This window comes from Rhinopithecus bieti, unplaced genomic scaffold (genome assembly GCF_001698545.2).
Source record: "Rhinopithecus bieti isolate Rb0 unplaced genomic scaffold, ASM169854v2 scaffold_2432, whole genome shotgun sequence".
NCBI lineage: Eukaryota > Metazoa > Chordata > Mammalia > Primates > Cercopithecidae > Rhinopithecus > Rhinopithecus bieti.
Genome location: NW_016804136.1, coordinates 3,120,385 through 3,141,974, shown reverse-complemented (window position 1 = coordinate 3,141,974; position 21,590 = coordinate 3,120,385). Strand labels below are relative to the sequence as shown.

The following is a 21,590-nucleotide window of genomic DNA, read 5'->3' as shown; positions in this document are numbered from 1 at the left end:
TGCTTAAAGGAAAGTGGCAAGAGATGCACTCAGAAAGTGGTGAGATCTGGCCTGAAGCAGGTCTCGTGAGGCCAGCTGAGTGAGAAAGGTGTTTTCTGTGCAGCCGGGGGCTACTGAAGAGCTTCAAGCACAAGAAGATGTGATTGAGTTTGTGAATTAGGTTAATAGCTCTGAGTGTGATGTGGGAGAGAAATCCGGGAGGGAGACTCTTCCAATACTTGAGGCAAAAGGCAGTACTGCGCTGAGGGCCTGACTGTGGTGGGATCCACACTCACTGCTGTAGGATGGTCCTGTGCTGAGGGTCCCCCAGGCCATGCCAGTTATTAGGTATTTTGACTGTCACGCTGGCTAAAGAAGAGAAAATGAAGGGAGAGTTTGAGGTAATTTGGAAGTACCACCACCATGACCAGGACATGGTGATGGGGATGCAGAGGATGAGACAGGGGAAGAGGCAGGGAATGGCTCCCAGGTTTCTAACCCTTTGGCCATTGGGTGATGCCATTCTCCAACTCTGGAAATAGACTTACCTTAAAATTAGCAGGGAAAGGGCACTTTGCCTTCCTGCAAAGGGAAGATTACATGGAGGAGTGTGAGTCAGGAGATGGTTAGCAGTGAGAGTGGTACCCAACCCTCCTGCAGAAGGACTCCTGGGAGAGAAAGGCGCCTCCTAGGATTTGTGTGCATGCCCCATGGACACCGCATGGTCTCATCCACGCCATCTGCACCACCCCATGCACACCCTGCTCCATGTCCATGCCATTCACTGGGACACATGGTGTACCTGCTGGATGCAGGCCCTAAGCCTGCACTCTGGCCACTTGTCACACAGAGAACAGAGTGAGGCCGATGAGGGGCCGGCAGGGCACACTCATAACCTTCTCAGCCTGCAGAAGCAACCCCAGTCTTTCACCATCTCCTCGATTCCAAAGAGAATGGGGAAGGCAACGTGGTGTTGGGGGAACGGCTCCGGACTTGGGATCAGAAGACCTGGCTAGGAAACCCTACTTGGCCATTCACCAGCCTTGGAACCTAGGGCCAGTCAGTTCACCTCTCTGAAACTTTCATCTTTTTCCTCTGCAAAATGGAAATAATAATCTCAGAGCAAATTCAATGTGGCCATGTAGATGACAGATTAATTAGCAAACCGTGTTATTTACACCCTCGGAAGTGCAAGGTACAAGGTGATAAGCTACCAACCAAACTGACACATTTTCTGGAGCAATAATTTTACCAAAAACATTCTTAGGGGAGGCCTTAAGCAATTTAATTGCTAAGTAATTTAAAACATTTATTCTCGGACCGAGTGCAGTCACTCACACCTGTAATCCCAGAACTTTGGGAGGCTGAGGAAGGCCAATAGCTTGAACCCAGGAGTTTGGGACCAGCCAGGGCAACATGGTGAGATCCTATCTTTACAAAAAGAAAATACAAAAATTAGCCTGGTGTGGTGGCATGTTCCTGTAGTCCCAGCTACTCGGGAGGCTGGGCTGGGAGGATCACTTGAACCTGGAAGGTTGAGGCTGCAGTGAGCTGTGATCATGCCACTGCACTCCAGTCTGGGCAACAGAGTGAGACTGTCTCAAAAAAACACATTTATTCTTATTTAATAAAAACCTGGACAGAATTACACGAATATTTCGTGGGTTTTTAATACTGCGCTTGTAGTTAGGCACTTCAGGGTATGTCCCCCACCTTCTCCTAGAGTCCGTATCTACTTCCTTCTGTTATTTGTGGTACCATGGTGAAAATTTTCGAGGGAGAATTTTGGTGAGAATTCCTCAGCCTCCCAGATAGTGGGGCTACTAGCCAGCTGCTGTTGCTTTAGCTGCACTGACACACACATACAAAAACATCCCCACCATTCCCACCTGTTTCCAAATGCCTAGCCTGCCCTCGTGGTATTTCCTGGTCATGGAGCAGATACAACCAGCTCTCCAGGAAACAGGTGTGAAAAGCACCAATGGACCCTCACTAATTTCTTTTGACTTTTCTCTAATTTCCTTTTAGAGTGCTTTTCAGTCTCAATTTCACATTATAATCACCCAGAGTGCATTAAAACATATTAATCATGTGCCCCACCCTCAAAGACTCTAATTTATTTGCTCTGGAGTGTCCGCTGGGCATTAGGACGTCTAAAAGCTCCCCCAGGTGCTTCTAATGAGCAGCTAAGGCTGAGAAAGGAGAAGGGTGTTACCCAGTTGTGGGTACCCCCAAAGGGCCAGGACTGTCCCAGGGAGGCCCTTCCAAACATGCTATCTCATTGCACTGCCCCAGTAACCCCAGAAGTGGGGCTTCTTATACCAATTTCTACAGGTCAGGGACCTGACACTCAGAGAGGTCTAAGAACTGGCCAAAGGCCACCACTTCAAAGAGACTCCAGCCAGTTTTGTCTGTGGCCCACCCAAACCCTCCAGAGTTCCTCTGCACCACGCTGCCTTCCACAAGAGGGCGCATACAAACACATCACTGCAAGGAATTCTGCAAGACAAACAGATGGACTGCCAGACAAGATGCTGCTCAGAGGCCTGCCTGCCTGGGCGATTGAGCTGTTCAAAATGTGGCAAAGCAGGTTTTTAATCTACTTCGATTCGCATAATGGCAGTTAGGCAGGGAGGAACCACATCGTGCCATTAGGCAAAGCAATCCAACCTCCAATAAGCATCCTCTACATAGGAAACAGTCCCTCTGGCTCTCAGCATCCCCTCCCAGATCCTTCTCCTCCAGCCCAGGGCCTCGGGGGGCATGGTTCTGCCATTTTCCCTGGCATCCTTCGCTTCCCTCCCGCAGGTGATGCAGCACGCATGGGTGGAAGGGAACTCCTCCGTCAAGTGTGACCGGTGCCACAAAAGTATCAAGTGCTACCAGAGTGTCACTGCGCGGCACTGCGTGTGGTGCCGGATGACGGTGGGTTGGCGCCTAGGGCGGCCCTGCTTCTTTTCAATGTTTTTTTTTGCCCAAACTGCAGCCCAGGAGCAGTGAACATCCTGCCAGAGGGCACGAGCAGAGCCAGGGGAGCGAGGGAGCCTCACAGCCCCTATGCAATGCCCTCAGCCTAACGATGCTCCAGTGAATTACCAAGCTGCCCAGAGAGAAGGCACCCCCGAACCAGGGGAGTGAGGACTGCTGAAGAAGAAGCTGGCCAGTCCACTGTCTCTGTGGCCTGGCAGCTGGGATCAGCAGGCCCGACTGTGAACTTCTTTCACCTGGGTGTCACCTGGGGCCAGGGACACTGACAGAGTGGGAGAAAAATTGGACAACAGGAACATCATAGCAGAGGGTGCCTGCCCTGAAGGCACATTCCTCAGAGCAGCCCCACTGCCAGGGCCAAAGGTTTGGATCTGCTGCCACCAGCCACCGCACATGCTGTGTCCACAGCCCCACTGGACACCCAGAGTGCCACTGGCAGCCACTGAGCTGGCTGACCTGCCTGTCAAAACTCAGTGCCAGCTCTTGTCCTTCTTCCCAGGTATCAGCCTCAAAATGTAGATTTCTCAAAACCAGACTGCAGAACTCTCAAAAGACAAAGGTTGAATCACAAGGTTTACTCTCAGCCATCCATGAGTTTTTTCATCAAGATCTCCCTCCTCCCAGAGTCTCGGGACCTGGAGAGCACACATCCAAGGGGGCTCTGGAATCAACACGGGGTGCCACACTGAAAGGTCACAGGCTGGCTCATGACTCTGTTGCTTCAGTAGCCATGAGCAGCTCTTGGCCTCCTTGTTCTGCCCACAGCTGCCTTTGCACCCTTAACCACACACATACACACACCTGCGCGCGCACACACACACGCACACACACACACGGCAATACTGTCAAAGTCAGCAGTGCATCAGGATTTGGGGGAGCACTGGACAGCTCGCCTCTCCCCAAAACCTCTCCACCTTCATGTTTGATGTTTCTTTGCTCACTTTTGCTCACTCTCTTTTTCATTTTTTTCATTTCTCCCCGCAGTTTCACCGCAAATGTGAATTATCAACGTTGTGTGACGGTGGGGAACTCAGAGACCACATCTTGCTGCCCACCTCCATATGCCCCATCACCCAGGTGAGTGCTCCTGCCCTGGCGAGGGCTCTAGCTTCTCTGGGTTCTGGTTTCAGATGCAGGCAGCTTTCAGACATTCACATCCCTCACAGGGCTTCCCTGACAACTCTTTGGGTTTGTGTTTTCTTTTCTTTCTTTTTTTTACTATTATTTTAGGTTAGAGGGTACATGGGATGGTTTGTTACACAGGCAAACACGTGTCTCGGGAGTTTGTTGTGCAGATTATTTTATCACCTGGGTGTTTAGCCAGTGCCTAGTCGTTAATCTTGTCTGCTCCTCTCTGTTGGGTTTGTGCCTTCAGCATGTGCTTGAAATAGGTCAGCGCTGCACAGATCAGATTTTGAGAGAAAACTTCTCTGACCAAACTGTTTCCAATTGCTAGCCATCCCGAATGCCCTGAAATGACCCATCAAGGAAAGCACATTTGTTCTAAGCCTCTTGCAGGCAGAGCACAGCACACACCACCTATGCATGGCCAGGCTCCCAACCTCCCTCATCTCTGCCAATCTCCCTGCCACATCCAAACCCTATCTCCCTCTACCTCCTGAGTTTCCACTTGGGTGTCTCAGCCAATTTGGAAATGAAAGCAGCAAAATTAAGCTCCTTTACCCCCACCTGACACTTTGTCACCTGTGTTGAAGACTCCTCTTTCAACAAACACCAACACTTAACCATGGCATCTTCCCATCTTAATAATGTTGCAAGTCCCACTCATTCCTCACATGTCACTCTGAACTTGACCAGCTACTTCTTCCTCATTAAAAACCTGAGAAAAAGGCCAGCCATAGTGACTCATGCCTGTAATCCCAGCACTTTGGGAGGCTGAGGCGGGTGGATCACTTGAGGTCAGGAGTTCAAGACCAGCCTGGCCCACATGGTGAAACACCATCTCTACTAACAATACAAAAATTAGCCAGGCGTGGTGGTGAGCACCCTAAATCCCAGCTACTGGGGTGGCTGAGGCAGGAGAATCGCTTGATCCCAGGAGGTAGAGGTTGCAGTGAGCCGAGATCATACCACTGCACTCCAGCCTGGGTGACAGAGTAAGACTCTGTCTCAAAAATAAAAATAAAAAATCCTGAAAAATACCAACATGTTGGAAAATCATTTAGCAATATTTACTGTATTGGAAATAACCAGACTTCATAACTCAACAATTCTCCTCCAGTGCATCTACCTGGAAAACCCAAGCATTTATTCCACCAAAAGACACGCACAAGAATGCTCATAGCAACTTTATTCATGACAGTTAAAGACTGGAAACAAGTAAATGACCATTAACAGGAGAATAGATGAATAAATTGAGGCATGTCGGCATCTGGCATTCATAGAATGGGAAACTACATTGCAATGGGAAAGAACAAGCTATGCATAGAGTAAAAACGTGGAGAATCTCAAAAGTATAATGCTGAACCAAAGAAGCTAGACTCAGAAAAAGATATGCTCTATGAATCCATTACATTAAATTCAAAAGCCAGGCAAAACTCATATGGTATCAGGAGTCACAACAGGGTTATGCTTGAAGAGGTAGTAGTTACAAGGCCATCCCCATATACAAAATTCATCAAGTCGTACAATTTAGATTTGAGCATTTTACTATATGTGAGAAAACCTTAATAAAATAAACATTAGAAAAATAAACAAGATAAACAAAACCAAGAAAAATGACAACATCATATCATTAGATAGTGCTCAGCAGAAAAGCCAAGCCTATGGCCTGGAACGGTGACTCACACCTGTAATCCCAGCACTTTGGGAGGCCGAGGGGGCAGATCATGAGGTCAAGAGATTGAGACCATCCTGGCCAACATGGTGAAACCCCGTCTTTACTAAAAATACAAGACAATTAGCTGGACGTGGTGGAGGGCGCCTGTAGTCCCAGGTACTCAGGAGGCTGAGGCAGGAGAATCGCTTGAACCCAGGAGGCGGAGCTTGCAGTGAGCCAAGGTCACACCACTGCACTCCAGCCTGGTGACAGAGCGAGACTCCGTCAAGAAAGAAAGAAGGAAAGAAAGAAAGAGGGAGGGAGGGAGGGAGGGAGGAAGGGAGGGAGGAAGGAATGAAGGGAGGAAGGAAAGAAGGAAAGCAAGGCCAAGTCTAAGAATTTGCTTCTCAGAGCTCAAGCTTCTAAATCAACTAAGTGGAATTCTGCCAATTTCAGTGCTCCCCATTATGTCCCTTGCCTCAAAGGTAAAGTCAGCCAGTGATGTCATCACTGGAGGCTTTGAGAATCCTAGAAAAAGTCATAGGGGTACATTTCTTTATTTAGGTCAGAAGCCCTATGTTGAAAAACTTGTCTCCATACTACACTAGCTTTCTGATCTCTTCGTATCAGCCATTTGTTTTTCATCTGATCTCTCTCTTTGTATTAGTCTTCTTTTTCCAAAAGATGCTTGTCTTTCCTTTCTTCTCACAGGACAGGCCAGGTGGGAAGTCTGATGGCTGCGTATCCGCCAAGGCTGAACTTGTCATGCAGGTACCTCATGAGCTCTAAATCCGATTGCACTTTCTAAGTTGTTCCAGGGCTGTGGCGGGCAGGATGGGGTTCAGGTGCTGTAGAAAAGCATCTCATCATTTGCCTTCTTGTCTGACCAGTTATACCACCCAGGAGGGCATTTTTTTCTGGCCTCTGGAGTTACCTTTGACAGCCACACTGTCAGCAAGTGGTGAGAGGAAAGGTTGGCTGATCCCATTGCTGGTCTTCTTGGGCTTTATTACTATTTTAGGAACAAGTTACATAAAACTTTAATATGCAGATGTCCTAAATAATAACAAAGATGTGGCCTAAAAATAGACAATGGGTTTTCCAGGATTGCCAAGCTGTCTCCAGAACATGATCTGCCAAAATGAAGCTAACCAGATCTAAAAGTTCTTCTTAATCCTTAAATGTATACTTAAGAACTCATTTTTTTACTTGGGTTCACCAATTAACATTTTTTGTGCCTTCCACAGAGTTCGAAGGAATGCAGGGAAGGCAGTCTGGTGAGGAACAAAGAGTACTAGAAAAGGAAATCGAAAATTGGGGCCTCCTGCTCTGCCTCTGAGCCTTAAGTTTCCTCCGCTCAAAGGGGACACAGTAATCCCTGCCCTGCCCACCTCCCAGAGGTGCTGTAAGATTAAATGAGAACATACAGATTCACGTGTTGTGAAAAGTAAAACAGGCCAGGCACGGTGGCTCATGCCTGTCATCCCAGCACTTTGGGATGCTGAGGTGTGCAAATTGCCTAAGGTCAGAAGTTTGAGACCAACCTGGCCAACATGATGAAACCCCATCTCTACTAAAAAAACAAAAATCAGCTGGGCGTGGTGGGAGGCGCCTGTAATCCCAGCTACTCTCGAGGCTGAGGCAGGAGAATCGCTTGAACCTGGGAGGTGGAGGTTGCAGTGAGCCAAGATTGTGCCACTTCACTCCAGTCTGGGCAACAGAGGGAGATTCTGCCTCAAAAGAAAAAAAAGAAAAGTGAAACATAAGGCAGAATGAGGGGAGAATCTAAACATGTGAGAAAGCTCTAGAAACCTAGAAGGGCAGAAAGGTGGGAAACACACACAGGCACACACACATCCACACCCAATACATGTATGCCAGTTGTTTAGGGCAGGCAGCCAGCAGGTTGTGCTGCATCTGTTATGATGGGACAGAGTCCATGCTGTAGGGTTGGCTGTTAAATACGTTGAATGTCATCTCCAGAGGTGAGGAATTATTCCTTAGCCTCCAAGATGCTTCTGGGCATCACATAGTCACCCTGGGCAGGTGAGACAAATTTTTTAGATCGTTGGGAATGCTACTATCCTTTTCAAACAACATGGCACTGTGTTTGCTGGACTTTTAGCTTGAGATCTGGAAAAGCAGGCATTAGATATTGAATATGGAGCAGAGCTGCATATCCACATTGGTGTATCCTTCCACTGAACCCACAAGTATTTGCTGAGTACCCACTCTTATGTCTGGTGCTATACGGTCCTTGGTAATAGGGTTACACACACCTCACTCTGCTCCCAATGCATTTTAAATCCAGTTGATGTTTTGAGTCATTTATCTGAGAAAGTTAAAAAAAAATACAAATGAACAACAAAAGAAACTCCAGAAGATAGTACATGGTTTGTTTGTTTGCTTGCTTGCTTGTTTGTTTTTTGAGATGGGGTTTTGCTCTTGTCTCCCAGGCTGGAGTGCAATGGTGTGATCTCAGCTCACTGCAACCTTTGCCTCCCGGGTTCAAGCGATTCTCCTGCCTCAGCCTCCCGAGTAGCTGGGATTACAGGCATGCACCACTACACCCAACTAATTTTTGTATTTTTAGTAGAGATGGGGTTTCACCATATCGGCCAGGCTGGTCTCGAACTCCTGACCTCAGGTGATCTGCCTGCCTTGGCCTCCCAAAGTGCTAGGATTACAGGTGTGAGCCGCTGTGCCCGGCCAATAGTACATGTTTTAAGTGCAATCATTTTAGTTGCAATGATCAAGGGAAACTTCATATAGGAGATGTCTCTTGAATTGAGCCCTGAGGATAAGAAGGTTTTTGTTGGTCGTGGTGGTAGTCTTATCTTGTCTTGTCTTGTCTTGTCTTTTCTTCTTGACCTTTCCTTTCCTCTCCTCTCCTCTCCTCTCCTTTCCTTTCCTTCTTTCCTTTCCTTTCCTTCTTTTCCAAGACGGAGTCTTGCTCTATTGCCCAGGCTGGAGCGCAGTGGCAAGATCTCAGCTCACTGCAACCTCACCTCCCAAGTTCAAGTGATTGTCCTGCCTCAGCCTCCCGAGTAGCTCGGATTACAGGCGCACGCCACCACGCCAGGCTAATTTTTGTATTTTTAGTAGAGATGGGGTTTCATCATGTTGGCCAGGCTGGTCTCAAACTCCTGACCTTGTGATCCGCCCACCTCAGCCTCTCAAAGTGCTGGGATTATAGGCATGAGTGGTCATGCCCAGCCAGAGGTTTGTTTTTTTTTTTTTAAGAGTTTGCAAAGAAGGAAGTGGGCATTTCAGGTCATGGAATGGGAGAAGAAACCAGCATGAGCAGACCCATGGGTGGGAATGCGAGAGACATACTCTAGACTTACTAGAGGAGCAAGAGCAGGACATGGCTGCACCTGCGGCTGAGGGTTAGCAGGAATTAGGAGATAGCAGTAGAATAGGGCTAGACTGAAAAGGCCTTTAATACCAGGTTAGGAGATTTACATTTTATCCACAAAATCCAAATCCTCCTTTAATAATGAGATGTCATTACAAGTTTTTGAGCAAGAGTGGCATGGCTGACCTGGTGTCCTGGGAAGGAACAGTGTGGGAATGGCATGCAGGACTTACCTAGGGTGGGAAAGGCACAAAGCAGCATGGGGCTGTGGCAGCCAGAGGTAAAGGGACATTTCTGGGAAAGATTTGACAGGACAACACCTTCCTTGGATGGATGAATGAATAACAGAAACAGGGAACCAGGAGAAAGACTGAGTTTCATAGGGAGAGAAGATGTGTCATGTATGAGGCATGTTGAGCTTGTACTGATGGTGAGACGTCCAGTCGACAGTACCCACTGGCCAGTGAGAAACGTGGGACCAGGGTTCAGGAGGAAACTGGGGCGGGAAATCAGCATTTGGAAGGCGCCAGGGTGGAAGCGGTGGCTCACTCCATGAGTGCTATTTCGCTTACATGTACGATCAGACAGCCGTGTTTCTAAGATCATATTCAGCTGTGTCCCCCACAAAATTTACTCTTGTGCTGAAGGTACAAGACCACATCACTGTTGAATGATTTGAAGCTACAGCACCATTGTCCCGTCGCTGCTCCCAACCTCAAACCCTCATTTCCGTTAACACTGCTTAAAGACCATTCAAACTGGAGACACTCAGCTACTTAAGCCCCTCAGAAAATTCAGCCAGTGGACAAACACCTGACCGCCTGCCCTCCTGCTTCTCATCTGCCTCTCTGAAGCTGTCTTGGCTTCAACTCTCATTTCACCCCCCTATTGCATGAAGCCGAGCTAATTTCTTTTTCTTTTACCTTTCAAGTATAAGATCATCCCCACCCCGGGTACCCACCCCTTGCTGGTCTTGGTGAACCCCAAGAGTGGAGGGAGACAAGGAGAAAGGTACGTTCTCTTCTGTTTCAAAGTGGAGCAACTAGAGCAACACGACTCAGGCCCTTCCTCCCCTTGGCAGTAACACAGCAGGCTGTGGAGACAAGCAGACTCAAATCCCAACACTGCCACCTGCCACTTTATGACCTGGCCCAAGTGACTTAAAGTCCCCAGGCCTCGGTTTCTCCCTCTGTAAAATGGAGATAATTATCATTCCTCCTCTCACAGGTGAGAATAGACACAGCGATTAGCCCACAGCCTGCCACGTAGCCATTATTAAGACCACCAGGGTTAGACCACGCTCTAAGATGCCTGTGCCTTTCTAGCCTCTCAGATCTCTTGATTTAAGAGATGATGGGGGTCCCATTGATTAGGGCCTCCTGTGCTACCATCACCCATGAGAAGCCAGGGCATTCACCTCATCAGTTTGCTAAAATGCCCAGTTCAGTGGTGGCTAGAAACTGCTAAACAGCACAGGAGGACAGAGAGAATGGTTAAAGCAGCTCTGTCTCCCAATTCCGGGATCATTAACAGAGGGCACTGTGATCTGGAATCCAGGTTAAAAAATAATAATTAGTAGAGTTAAAGCAAGAACTATGAGGACCCCCACCCCCCTCCAAGGGGCAGGACACCCCTCCTGAACTGACCTGACTCCAAGCTGGAGCCAGGAAAGCAGGCCTGGGTGCAGTCAGGGCCTCTCAGCCGCCCCCTGCCCAATGCCACCTCCTGCATTTCCTCCTGATCCCAGGACTGCAGGGGACCTCTCCCTGGGGAAGAGGGGGGTCCTGTGATGCTTTTGTATAGTCTGCAGAGGGCAGAATCACACTGCCTAGACCATACAGAACATTTGGGGAAAGGTCTCTGTGGAGGATAAAGCTTTAGAATGAAAGTTCTGTTCTCTGGGTTTCTCTGCCCTGTTCTCTTTGTAAGGAGTGATGCTTCTGGGCTTAGGAGCTAGGTTGGTAGTGCAGCCTTGAACCGCGGCTGATAACACGGGGATGCCAGGTGGAGCCTGGATGCCAGGGTCAGCAGGCAGTGCCTTCCCCTCCAGGGATGAGGATGAACCCTCATCCCTGCCACCGGTGGGCTCCAGAGGTGTTTGCCCTAATGTGACTTCTCACGATGACATATTCCTTCTCTGTCTCTCTCTCTCCCTCCTTTTCTTTTTTTTTCCATAGAATTCTTCGGAAATTCCACTATCTGCTCAACCCCAAACAAGTTTTCAACCTGGACAATGGGGGGCCTACTCCAGGGTATGGAGATCACAATCTTTACCTCTTATTTCTCCCCGTCCCTTTTAATCTCCAATGAAGATGCCTCTTTTGTCACCTTTTTTATCTTTCGTCTCTCAACTTGTCCCTTCCTGCCATTTTACTCCCTGTCTCTGCTTTTTCTCACGTCCTACTCTGACTCCTGGAGATATTCGGGATGCCCAGGAAGGCTAACTCTGTTTGAGAAGTGGCCTCCTGTAGCTTGTCCTAGAAAAAGTTGATTTTATAAGAGGGGGTAACCGCACACACCATTCATTTGATTGACAGGAGGAACAGGCTGGTAAATTATTTTAACTTATTTGCAAGGCTCTGTTAGCTGGTGTCTTCATACTGAATCATCAGAGAAGAGAAAGTTTTCTTATCATTGTCAGTCAGCAGTTTGGAAATATAGACAGTGACTCAGAGCTCTGCCTTGGTGTTCCACTGTTGGGGGCATTTTAGGATCAAGACAATTACTTGTTCAATGGAATCACTTTTATTTTCTAAATCATTAGATTTTGAGATGTTTTGCTCCTCCTGCCACTTATTGGTTATTCTCTGCTTGTTAGCATGGGGTTGAAAAGAGGCCCGGTGGGAGGCGTGGTCCCTGTGTCCGCGGCTAATGGTGAGCTGCAGGTCCCCGTGATGCGGCCCCGCCAGCACCTGGGCTAGAAGGCAGGGAAAGCCTGGGCTTCCTCCCAGTCCGGGCCAGTGCTCGAGAGCCCTCTGCTGGCCAGTGCTTGAGAGCCGGGGCTGTCTGCATACTCTGGGCTGGACTTGCCCAGCACACAGCCACTTTGCCCAACCTCCAACCGGGATTTCTACTCCGGGTTCAGCAAGACCCCTCAGAGAGGTTGGAGTAAGGACTCTGAAAAGAGAATTTGACCCTGTTTTTGGTTGGCTGACACCAAAACTATTATTTGTGGCAGCGGTAGTACAAGGCCCAGTTAAAAAGAGAAAGAAAACGTAAGTACAGATTCAGTACTCCTGCCATGATTTGCCTGTAAAACTAATTTCAGAACAGAGCCCACCTCTGTATACCACTGCAGTTGCCCTCACAGTCACCATGATTGCCATCACTGCTGAACAGCACAGCCTTGTGACGGAGCAGCCCCCCACAGACACCTTTACCAGCCCACTGCCAAAACTTGCAGACCGTCCTCCAGCTTAACCTCATGTATTCTAAATTGTTTTCATCTGAGATGACGAGCCAAGTGGCTACTTCCAGGGCTGATGCGCCCTGAGGGTCTCTCACGCGCCTGTCACTCTGTAATCAGACAGGTTGCCTGGCTGGAGGGAGCCTCTGTTCAGAATTCACTTCCTGTTGGAGAGCAGAGTTCTGCAAGAGAAGTGGAAGAGAAGGAATGTTAATTTGCCTACACATGCATCAGTGACTCTGAAAGCTCCAGGGCTCTTCTCAGACCACCAGGCTGGGCAGATTGGAAATACTGACCTTCGGCTTCCCCAGTCCCACCCCCAAGGTGTCCGCAGGTCACATTCGTTCTAAAGCAGAGGTTCTTAACTTTTTTGTGCCAGGAACCCCTTTGGCAGTCTGGTGAAGCATACAGACACCCTCTTAGAATATTTCTTAATGCATAAAATGAAATAATAAAAGGTAACCAGGGAAACCGTATCAAAAAATAGTTATCAAAACAGTAAAACAAATTAGTGGTATGAGAATATAGGAGCTTCACCAACACATTAAATAGGAAGACCCAGACGCGGGTCTAATAACTGCCGTAAATTCTGAGCAGTGATGAGCATGACGGTGCTATGAGACATCTGCCACAACCGTGATGAAACACTAACATGCCTGTGATTTTGACCGTTGACAAAATCATGGCTATCGTTCAGACTGCTGTGGTTTGTTGCCTACATGCTGAATGGAAGGAAATACTACTAATTTCAGTTTGAGCTTAGGGAAAATAAGAATGTAATATTTTCTCCTCCAAGTCCATGGCCCTCTGAATCCAATCCACAGAACACTTGGAGGTTCAGGGACCCCAGGTTGAGCACCCTGCTCTCCAGGGTTAAGGCTCCTGAGAAGAGAAGGGCATCACTCCACTCACTGTGGCCCACAGGAGAGTGAAGTGAAGATCCAGCAAAGTCGGTGCATCTCACTTACCAGGGCAGATGTCAGGACAGAGTAGGCGGGAGAGCCCGAGAGGAGTGAAAACATTGGGGGCTATTTGTATTGACGCCAAAATGTACAAACTCTGGACTCCTCGGCATAGCTAGTAGAGAATTTCTAGAAAACTGTTTTCCATTTGTGTTGAATGTTGAGTCAGATTCTCCTTGTACAAGGATGGGCCCCTTGGCCTTGGCTCCATGTTCAAGGCACTGCATAGTAACTTCTGGTTTCAGAACATTGAGTGACCCTTTCAACCACAAAAGGAACTGAGGTCTTAACCTACTCCTGGGGAACAGGGGAGACTCTGACTCAACGTGTATCAATGTCAACCGCAACCTAGTAACAAGTCCATTTTGGCCTTTCTTCTTCCCAGGTTGAACTTTTTCCATGATACTCCAGACTTCCGTGTTTTGGCCTGTGGTGGAGATGGGACAGTTGGCTGGATTTTGGATTGCATTGGTAAGCATGGGCTGAGAGGGCCTTTGCTGCTTATTTATAGTAAGCATATTTACAATTAGCAGAAGGCAATAAAAAAGAAAGGGACATGGAGCCATGTCTGTTCATCCTTGTATCTTCCTCTGGACCAAGACTTGACTAAATATTTGCTTTGGCAAAAAAACAAAAAAACAAACAAAACAAACAGAAAGCCGGGCGCGTGGCTCAAGCCTGTAATCCCAGCACTTTGGGAGGCCGAACGGGTGGATCACGAGGTCCAGGAGATCGAGACCATCCTGCTAACACGGGTGAAACAGAACCCCGTCTCTACTAAAAAATACAAAAAAACTAGCCGGGCCGAGGTGGCTGGTGCCTGTAGTCCCCAGCTATCTCGGGAGGCTGAAGGCAGGAGAATGGCGTGAACCCGGGAGGTGGGGCTTGCAGTGAGCTGAGATCCGGATCCGGCCACCTGCACTCCAGCCTGGGCCAAAGAGCGAGACTCCATCTCAAAAAAAAAAAAAAAAAAAATTTGCTTTGGGTGGAAAAAAAAAATAAAGAAATAAGACAATGAAATGATTCCCTCTAATACAGAGGTAACAGTTTAGTTTCAGGCCTTCCCTATAAAGCAGATCTGTCATGGCTGGCGTTTGGGCAGTGGCAGGACAGGCCAGATTTGGGAGGTGGGAGGACAGGAGTGGAATTCTGGGCAGATCCTTTGGGGTGGGTAAAGGCAAGAGAACTAAGCGTAGATCATAGCCTGGGACAAATCACCTTGAGATGAACACCCGGAGCCTGAGTCCAGAAAGTGCATCTGCAAAGTACAAATCAGTGCAAGCAAAGAAGGACCACGCTGAGCTGTGTCCTCTACAGTACACCTAGATAACAAGGCCCAGGCTGGAAGGCTGGTAGCCTGAGTTCTACCCAGCTCTACCTGGATCTGTAGGTCCTCGGACACATCAGCCCCAGTAAGTGATGGAAACTGACTGAAATTTTGGGATGGAAGCAGAGTCAAGATCTAACCCTAGAGAACCCAGACAAACACTGCAAGGTGTAATATAGGTACAAGAAAGCGGCTGGGAGGAGCACTGGGGAGGACAGTCATCAAAGTCAGAGACTGGGCCCTGAGCGATGAGCCCTGGGCTTTCCATTCTTCATTCCACAAATGCCGCCTGCGCCCCACAATGACTCAAGCTCTCCCCAAGGCACTGGAGATACAGCAGGAAATGAACAAAAAATTCCGCTGTCATGGAGCGTACCATGTAGAGGAAAGAGACAGGCAATGAACAATTAAATAAGTGAGACATAGTATGTCAGGAGGTGTTTAAAATACAGCAGGGAAGGGGCACAGGGAGCTCAAGGCGGCAATCTAACACCTCACAGAGAAGACAACATTTGCGTGGAGATCTGGAGGAGGGGTGAGCCACATGGATACTTGAGGAAGGGCAGTCCAGGCAGAAGGAACAGCAAAGACAAAGGCCCTGCAGTAGGAGCAGGAGGCAGGTCAGCATGGCCAGAGCAAAGTGGATTCAAGAAAAGCTACAGAGGATGAAGCAGAGGTGATGAGGGGCCAGGTGACTAGGACAAATAGGGCATTCTATGGAATATGGCTTTTATACTGGGAGGGTCCCATGACATTGGATGGTTTTTAGCAAAGGAAGAACATGACAGATTAAGAGAAGAGGGCAGAAGCGGGGAGATCAGTTAGTAGGCCACTGCAGCAATCTAAGAGAGAGATGTCCAGGGCTTGGACCACAGTAGAAACAGAGGGGTGGTGAGAAGTGGCCAGCTTCTGGATGTCTTTAGAAGGTAAAGGCAATACAATTTGCTGACAGACTGGATATGGGAGATGAGAGGAAGAGGGGAGTCAAGGATAAGCCAGGACTAGACCGTGACCAGGGCAGAGAAAGCTGTGCCTCCAGGGGTTGTAAGTAGACCACCTAGCTGGGTGAGAAGGCTGCAGGACTGTACACCTGCCGCCCGCCACTCCCCCGGGCACTTTGGTTGCCATGGACACAGCCCTGCCAAGCAGCCACCCACACTCTCCTGTCACCTTGGGCTCTGGAGCTGTTTGTGGGAGGAGGGAGGAGTCCTCTGGGAGCCAAGGAAGGAAAAGCTGATCCGCAGAGGGTGGATGGCTGCGGTACTGGACTACTCACACAGCTCCCTCCCCACCATGAAGGAGAAAGTAGGCTTTGGCAGAGAGCTTTATGCAATTCATCTGCAGAGGACACAGGTGATAGAAGTTGCTCAAAACAGAAAGAGGGAAGATCACAGAAGGAGGAAGAAATATTAGTTTTTTTTCACAGGTTAGTGACCCAAAGAGAAAAAAAGCAGAAGTAAAAGGGATAACTGTGTAAGATACTCATCCGTTCACTCTCATTTAAGCACTTGTTCAGTGCTCTCCAGTGCCCCTCCATGGTCCCCTCTCTGATCTGTTCTCTCCCTACACCCATAGCAATCTTTCCTGCATGTCACTGGGTGCATGGTGTGCGTAAAGCACACCAGTGGCTTCCATTATTCTTAGAATAAAGACAAAATCCTTGAAGTAATCTACAGGGCCCTGGGTGACCCAGCTGCTGCACACCCTTCCAGCCTTATTTCTACCTCCATCCCTCTGCATCTGGACTCAGGTCCCGGCCGCTCTCTCAGACCCTTGGGCGTTCCAGTCTCCCTTGCACCTCAGGACCTTCGCACAAGTTGGCCACCCTGTTTGCAGTGCTGCCCCAGCCTTCACTCAGTCAGCTTCCACTTCAGATCTCAGTTGACATGTGGCTTCCTCAGGGGAGCCTCCCCTGACACACCCACCAGCCTCAGCCACCTTCTTATAGGACAGTGCTCCTCTCTTTTCCAACGTGAATGTGAAATGAAGCATTGTCTCCATGGATTCCTCTTTAATATCTGTCTGTCCCACTGGACAGTAAGTAAGCACCATGAGAATCTGAGCCATGGCTTTTTTGCCCACTCTCAGAGCTGAAGCACCTAACACTGCATCTGCATATAGCAGACTTCAGTCGATATGTGTGAAGATGCTGTGAGAATAAGACCCAGCCTCCCTCAGGGAGGTTACAATACATTCAGGGAACAAACAAGGAGATAACTACAAGAGAGTACAATAAGATCATTTCTGGTGCTAAGGAAATATTCTGACGAGGCACCAGGTCCAGGCTGGGGCAACTAGGGAGGGCCTCCCAAAGGCAGCTTCTGAGCTGAGCCACAGAGAGCTTTGTGCTTTAAGGAAGTGAAAACACTTGAGAATGGTTGACATGTTGTGTGGGAGGCAGGATGTGCAGAAGGGTGAGGCTAGGGAGAAAGGCAGAGCCTGGTTCCTGGGCCTACTGTGGCAGGCTATGGGGCCATGGGGAGCCACACAGCCCCATTCCAGAAATGAAAGCAGTGAGCCAATTCAAGGGACTGTGGTTCGTGGACTGCCCTTCTTGGTGAAAGCATGGGCGACACACTAGGAGGGTGGAACTGGAGGCGGAGAGAGCCAAGAGGAGGCTGTTGCAGCGATACCAGTGGGAAGGAATCATACCTGCACTCAGGCATCACCATGGGGATAGAGAGAAGAGATTTCCTGGAGATCTGTTAAGGAGACAGCATGTAGAATGTGATATGTGAATGGATGTGTGAGGGAAAAGGAAAAACCCAGGGTGGCATACAGGTTTCTAGCCTCAACACCATAAGGACAGCTGACCCGCCAAGGTGGGGACACAGAAGAAGGCGCAGGCACAGGAAACAAGAGCCTTCTAGGCAAAGGGAGCAGGCTGTGCAAAGGCAGGGAGGCGGTGCTCCGATGACGTGTTCTAAGGACAATGAGAGAGGCCATCGCATTGCTCTGCTCTCTATCTCAAGCCTTCCAGTGGCCATCTCAGTCCTGGGTCTTGCCTGTACTCAGCCATTTCTGACATAGGTCAGACAACCTGGAGGACCTATGAGCTCCAGTTTGCCAGGGCAGCCCTAGCTTGAGCCTCCCCTGCTGATTCCTGCATCTCTCCCAACCCCACAATCACATTGCTCACATCCAGGGCCACCATGAGTGCTGAGGTCTCATGGAAATACCCACCCAACCCCAAAACTGATGGATGCCTGTGCCCCCTTCAGCTCTCCCAGCCTAGACAATGTGCCACAGTAGATCTGAGGCCAGATGAAAACATGTACTGTTGTGCTTTCTCTGATGGTTCCATCTGATGTCCTTCACAACTATCAGAAGAGGAATGATTAGGAATCTGTGTCATTGCAATCCTGAGAGGTGTGGAAGTGAGAAACTGGTGTGGGGGCCAAATAACACCGGGAGGTTTTGTTTGTTTAGCTAATGTTAGTTTTAACTTTTAAACTCGAATAGTGAAAAGTTGAAGGTGAGCATCTTCAGCTTGTCCAATGTCCCACTATTCCCTAGTGTCCTAGCCCCATCTGTTTTACTAATCTGTGTACCTGCCTAGCCCCTGAAGAGAGGAGGGGAATGGACTCAGAGCCATAGAGATCTGGGCTTGGATCCTGGCTCTGGAATTACTTTCCCTCTCTCCCATTGAAGTATTGACCAGGCCTAGCTCCTGCAATCAGATGAGATTGAGTGTGTTCAGGGTAGAATGGTTGTAGACTACTTTCCCTCTCTCAGTCTCAGTTTCTTCAGCTACTTGAAGGAGGATAATACCTTGCAAGGTTAGGCTGAGGAATAAATGGAGTAAGTGCTGATTGTCATTAAGGATTAAAAACATCCAACTTAATGTTTTGGGGTGTATGCTGCCACCCCAAAGGACAGATTTAGGATGAAATTTGAATTAACATGTGCAAGTTGCAGGGATGCAGATTTAGCTGAATATAAAACACAAATGGACAGATTTGACTCAATTAGTGGTGGTTAACATGCTGCAGATGGGATAGATGGCTTTAGGAAGTAGTGTGTTTCCCATCAGTGTGGTATTCAAACAAAGAATGCTATGGAGGGGTTCAAGCATCAGATCGGGGATAAAAAGACAACTTAAACATTCTATGGTCCCATGGCATATGATTCTCTGTTCCTCTGTGTGTCTTGCAGATAAGGCCAACTTTGCAAAGCATCCACCAGTGGCTGTCCTGCCTCTTGGAACAGGAAATGACCTTGCCCGCTGTCTCCGCTGGGGAGGAGGTGAGTTTGCATGCTAGTGGTGCTACCCTGGGAACAGGTGTTCCTGTTGACAGAGATGCTCTACAGAGCCAAGCTGAACTTACCCTTTGGTGGATCACATTCCGCAGCGTAATACTCAACTCTGCAGTCATGTCAAGCCCATGACCCTTTCTCTGCCCTCCATCCCATGCTGAATCTAGAAGAAAAGCCCCTCTTCGAGACTCTGGGAGTTTTGCTCCCTCACCCCATGTTTAATATCATCCTGAAACCATCAACTTAGAGCCTGCTTTCCCCAGTAGAAAGCAATCAACTCTAGAGTAAAGACAAAGTCTCATGTGTCCCATCCCCAGAGTCCCATCCGAGAAGATGCTCACTTAGATGTTTTCTGTGTGAAATTCCCTCTACCACAAATGGCTGATCTTCTGAATAAGGACTAAAACTGAGGACCAAAATGCTCCATTTCCAGTTACTTAGTGTCACTAGAAGCATTCAGATTATCCTAAGCCCCATGGCCATGGGCCTTCATTTTGAAATTTCCCTAAGAAGAAACACAGAGTGGTGACCAGTTTATAAGGCAAGGGGCAGAGAACTTTGCAAACTGCAGTAGCCCCCATGGAGTTGGGCATGCGCCAGAAAGTGGAGAAGTTCAGCTCAACACATGGAGCAGACAGATCAGGCTGCCAGCCAGGAAAAGGGTGGGAACTCCAGATGGCTGATAATTCAGAGAATGAGTCAAGACCAGGCAGTGCAACGGTCAGTGTTCAATGATCGGCCATGCTTGGTGGGCAGTGTCAGAGCAAGCAGAACCCAGGCCTAGGGGCCATCTTAAAATTCTGCCTGCCACACTATCCATCTCCTACATGACACAGTCTCCTACATGACATCTGCTGTTCTCCCATGCAGAGACTCCCAGCCATCCAGCCCACCGCTTCTCCAGGGTTTGCTTCAGCTACACAAGCCTGCAACCTTTAGCCAGCACCCACTCCCTGCCCTGCCCCCAGCATCTTAGTATTTTCAATTGTCCTCCCCTTCTCTGTGGTTCAGGGAACATTAGTGTCTCCAGCCCACAGACACAGTGGGGAGTCCCCTAGTCACAGATGCCCTGGGCTTACCTCCCCTGACAACTACCTGTGCATTAGCAAGAACACTGCCTTTCTGCTGTGGTGACAAATGCAGTGCTGTCCTCCACAGGTTATGAAGGGGGCAGCTTGACAAAAATCCTGAAGGACATTGAGCAGAGCCCCTTGGTGATGCTGGACCGCTGGCATCTGGAAGTCATCCCCAGAGAGGAAGTGGAAAACGGGGACCAGGTCCCATACAGCATCATGAACAACTATTTCTCCATTGGTGTGGTGAGTTGGTCAAGGATCACCTTTCTGCATGGAAGAGAAATGCCCAGGAAGGGTTCCAGCCTTCTGTTGTCACCTCTGGGTCCCTAGTGTCTACCTGTCTTACCTGCCCCCCAGCCCTGACTTGAGTCCAAGCATTCTGAAATTTGGCCTGAGTGTGGACACCCTGATTGCACCCCGCTTTATTCCCCATCTCTTGTTTAGGGAGGAAATTCTTTCCTCTGTCATTTTAACTAACACAGGAAAAGACTGAAAATTTTTCAAAAGACATATTTACTTCTTCTGTAATTTGTAGCAGTCATAGAAAAGCAACACCAAGAAATAACCAGGGGAAAAGGTTGGTAGGAAACTCTCACATGAGCTTCAGGATCTGGGAATTCTGATCCTCAAAGGAAGACCTGGTGGTCCCAAGCTACCTTGGCTGGCTTAGCACTCAGATTTCCTTCCCTCCTATTCTCTCTTCTCTCAACCCATTCCACTCCCTCCATGTGCTTCATAAACCTCTAGGGGCGTCTCCTCCCAACTGACCCCTTAGGCTAAATGCCATGAGCCTCCTTGAGGCTCCCACAGCCCTTATGCTTACCCCATTCATGCACACTCTGCATTAGATTGAAGGAATTGGTTTAATGTACTTATATGGTACCCCCTACCCCCATGCACACACATACACTCCTGCAGTACAAGGACAGCACTCTGTTCCTTTTTCATCCGCTAGCCCCAGCACATCTAGTGTAGCTCAGCTTCTGGTCCAAAGAGGATTGGGGTGGGCACTGCTTCCCATGCTGCTATGAACAGGATGGGAACGGGAGGGGAGAGATCAATCATTTCTATAAATGAAGCTGGGGATTGGGAGGAGGTGGGGATGCAACAAAGAAATTTACTTTCTTCAAGAATGACAGAATTGGCCAGGCGCAGTGGCTCACACCTGTAATCCCAACACTTTGGGAGGCTGAGGCGGGCAGATCACCTGAGGCCAGGAGTTCAAGACCAGCCTGGCCAACATGGTGAAACCCCATCTCTACTAAACATACAAAAATTAGCTAAGCGTGGTGGTGGGCGCCTGTAATCCCAGCTACTCGGGAGGCTGAGGCAGGAGAACTGCTTGAACCTAGAAGGTGGAGGTTGCAGTGAGCTGAGATCACGCCATTGAACTCCAGCCTGGGTGACAGAGCGAGACTCTGTTTCAAAAAAAAAAAAAAAAAAAAAGAACAAAATTTT

The 21,590-nt window shown here is 48.7% G+C and overlaps 1 protein-coding gene across 4 annotated transcripts in view; it reads left to right on the top strand.

The window, feature by feature from the left end:
• The window catches only part of DGKG (diacylglycerol kinase gamma), a 222,078-nt gene that overhangs the window by 94,587 nt on the left and 105,901 nt on the right, over window positions 1–21,590 (top strand). For 3 of the 4 annotated variants that reach the window (XM_017866460.1, XM_017866468.1, XM_017866470.1), the window contains exons 12-19: window positions 2,788–2,904; window positions 3,952–4,044; window positions 6,458–6,517; window positions 10,036–10,115; window positions 11,282–11,356; window positions 13,858–13,943; window positions 18,955–19,044; window positions 20,215–20,375. In XM_017866460.1, the coding sequence (XP_017721949.1) occupies window positions 2,788–2,904; window positions 3,952–4,044; window positions 6,458–6,517; window positions 10,036–10,115; window positions 11,282–11,356; window positions 13,858–13,943; window positions 18,955–19,044; window positions 20,215–20,375 (762 nt within the window). The remainder of the gene's footprint in view (window positions 1–2,787; window positions 2,905–3,951; window positions 4,045–6,457; window positions 6,518–10,035; window positions 10,116–11,281; window positions 11,357–13,857; window positions 13,944–18,954; window positions 19,045–20,214; window positions 20,376–21,590) is intronic. The other variant, XM_017866464.1, reaches the window with a different exon arrangement.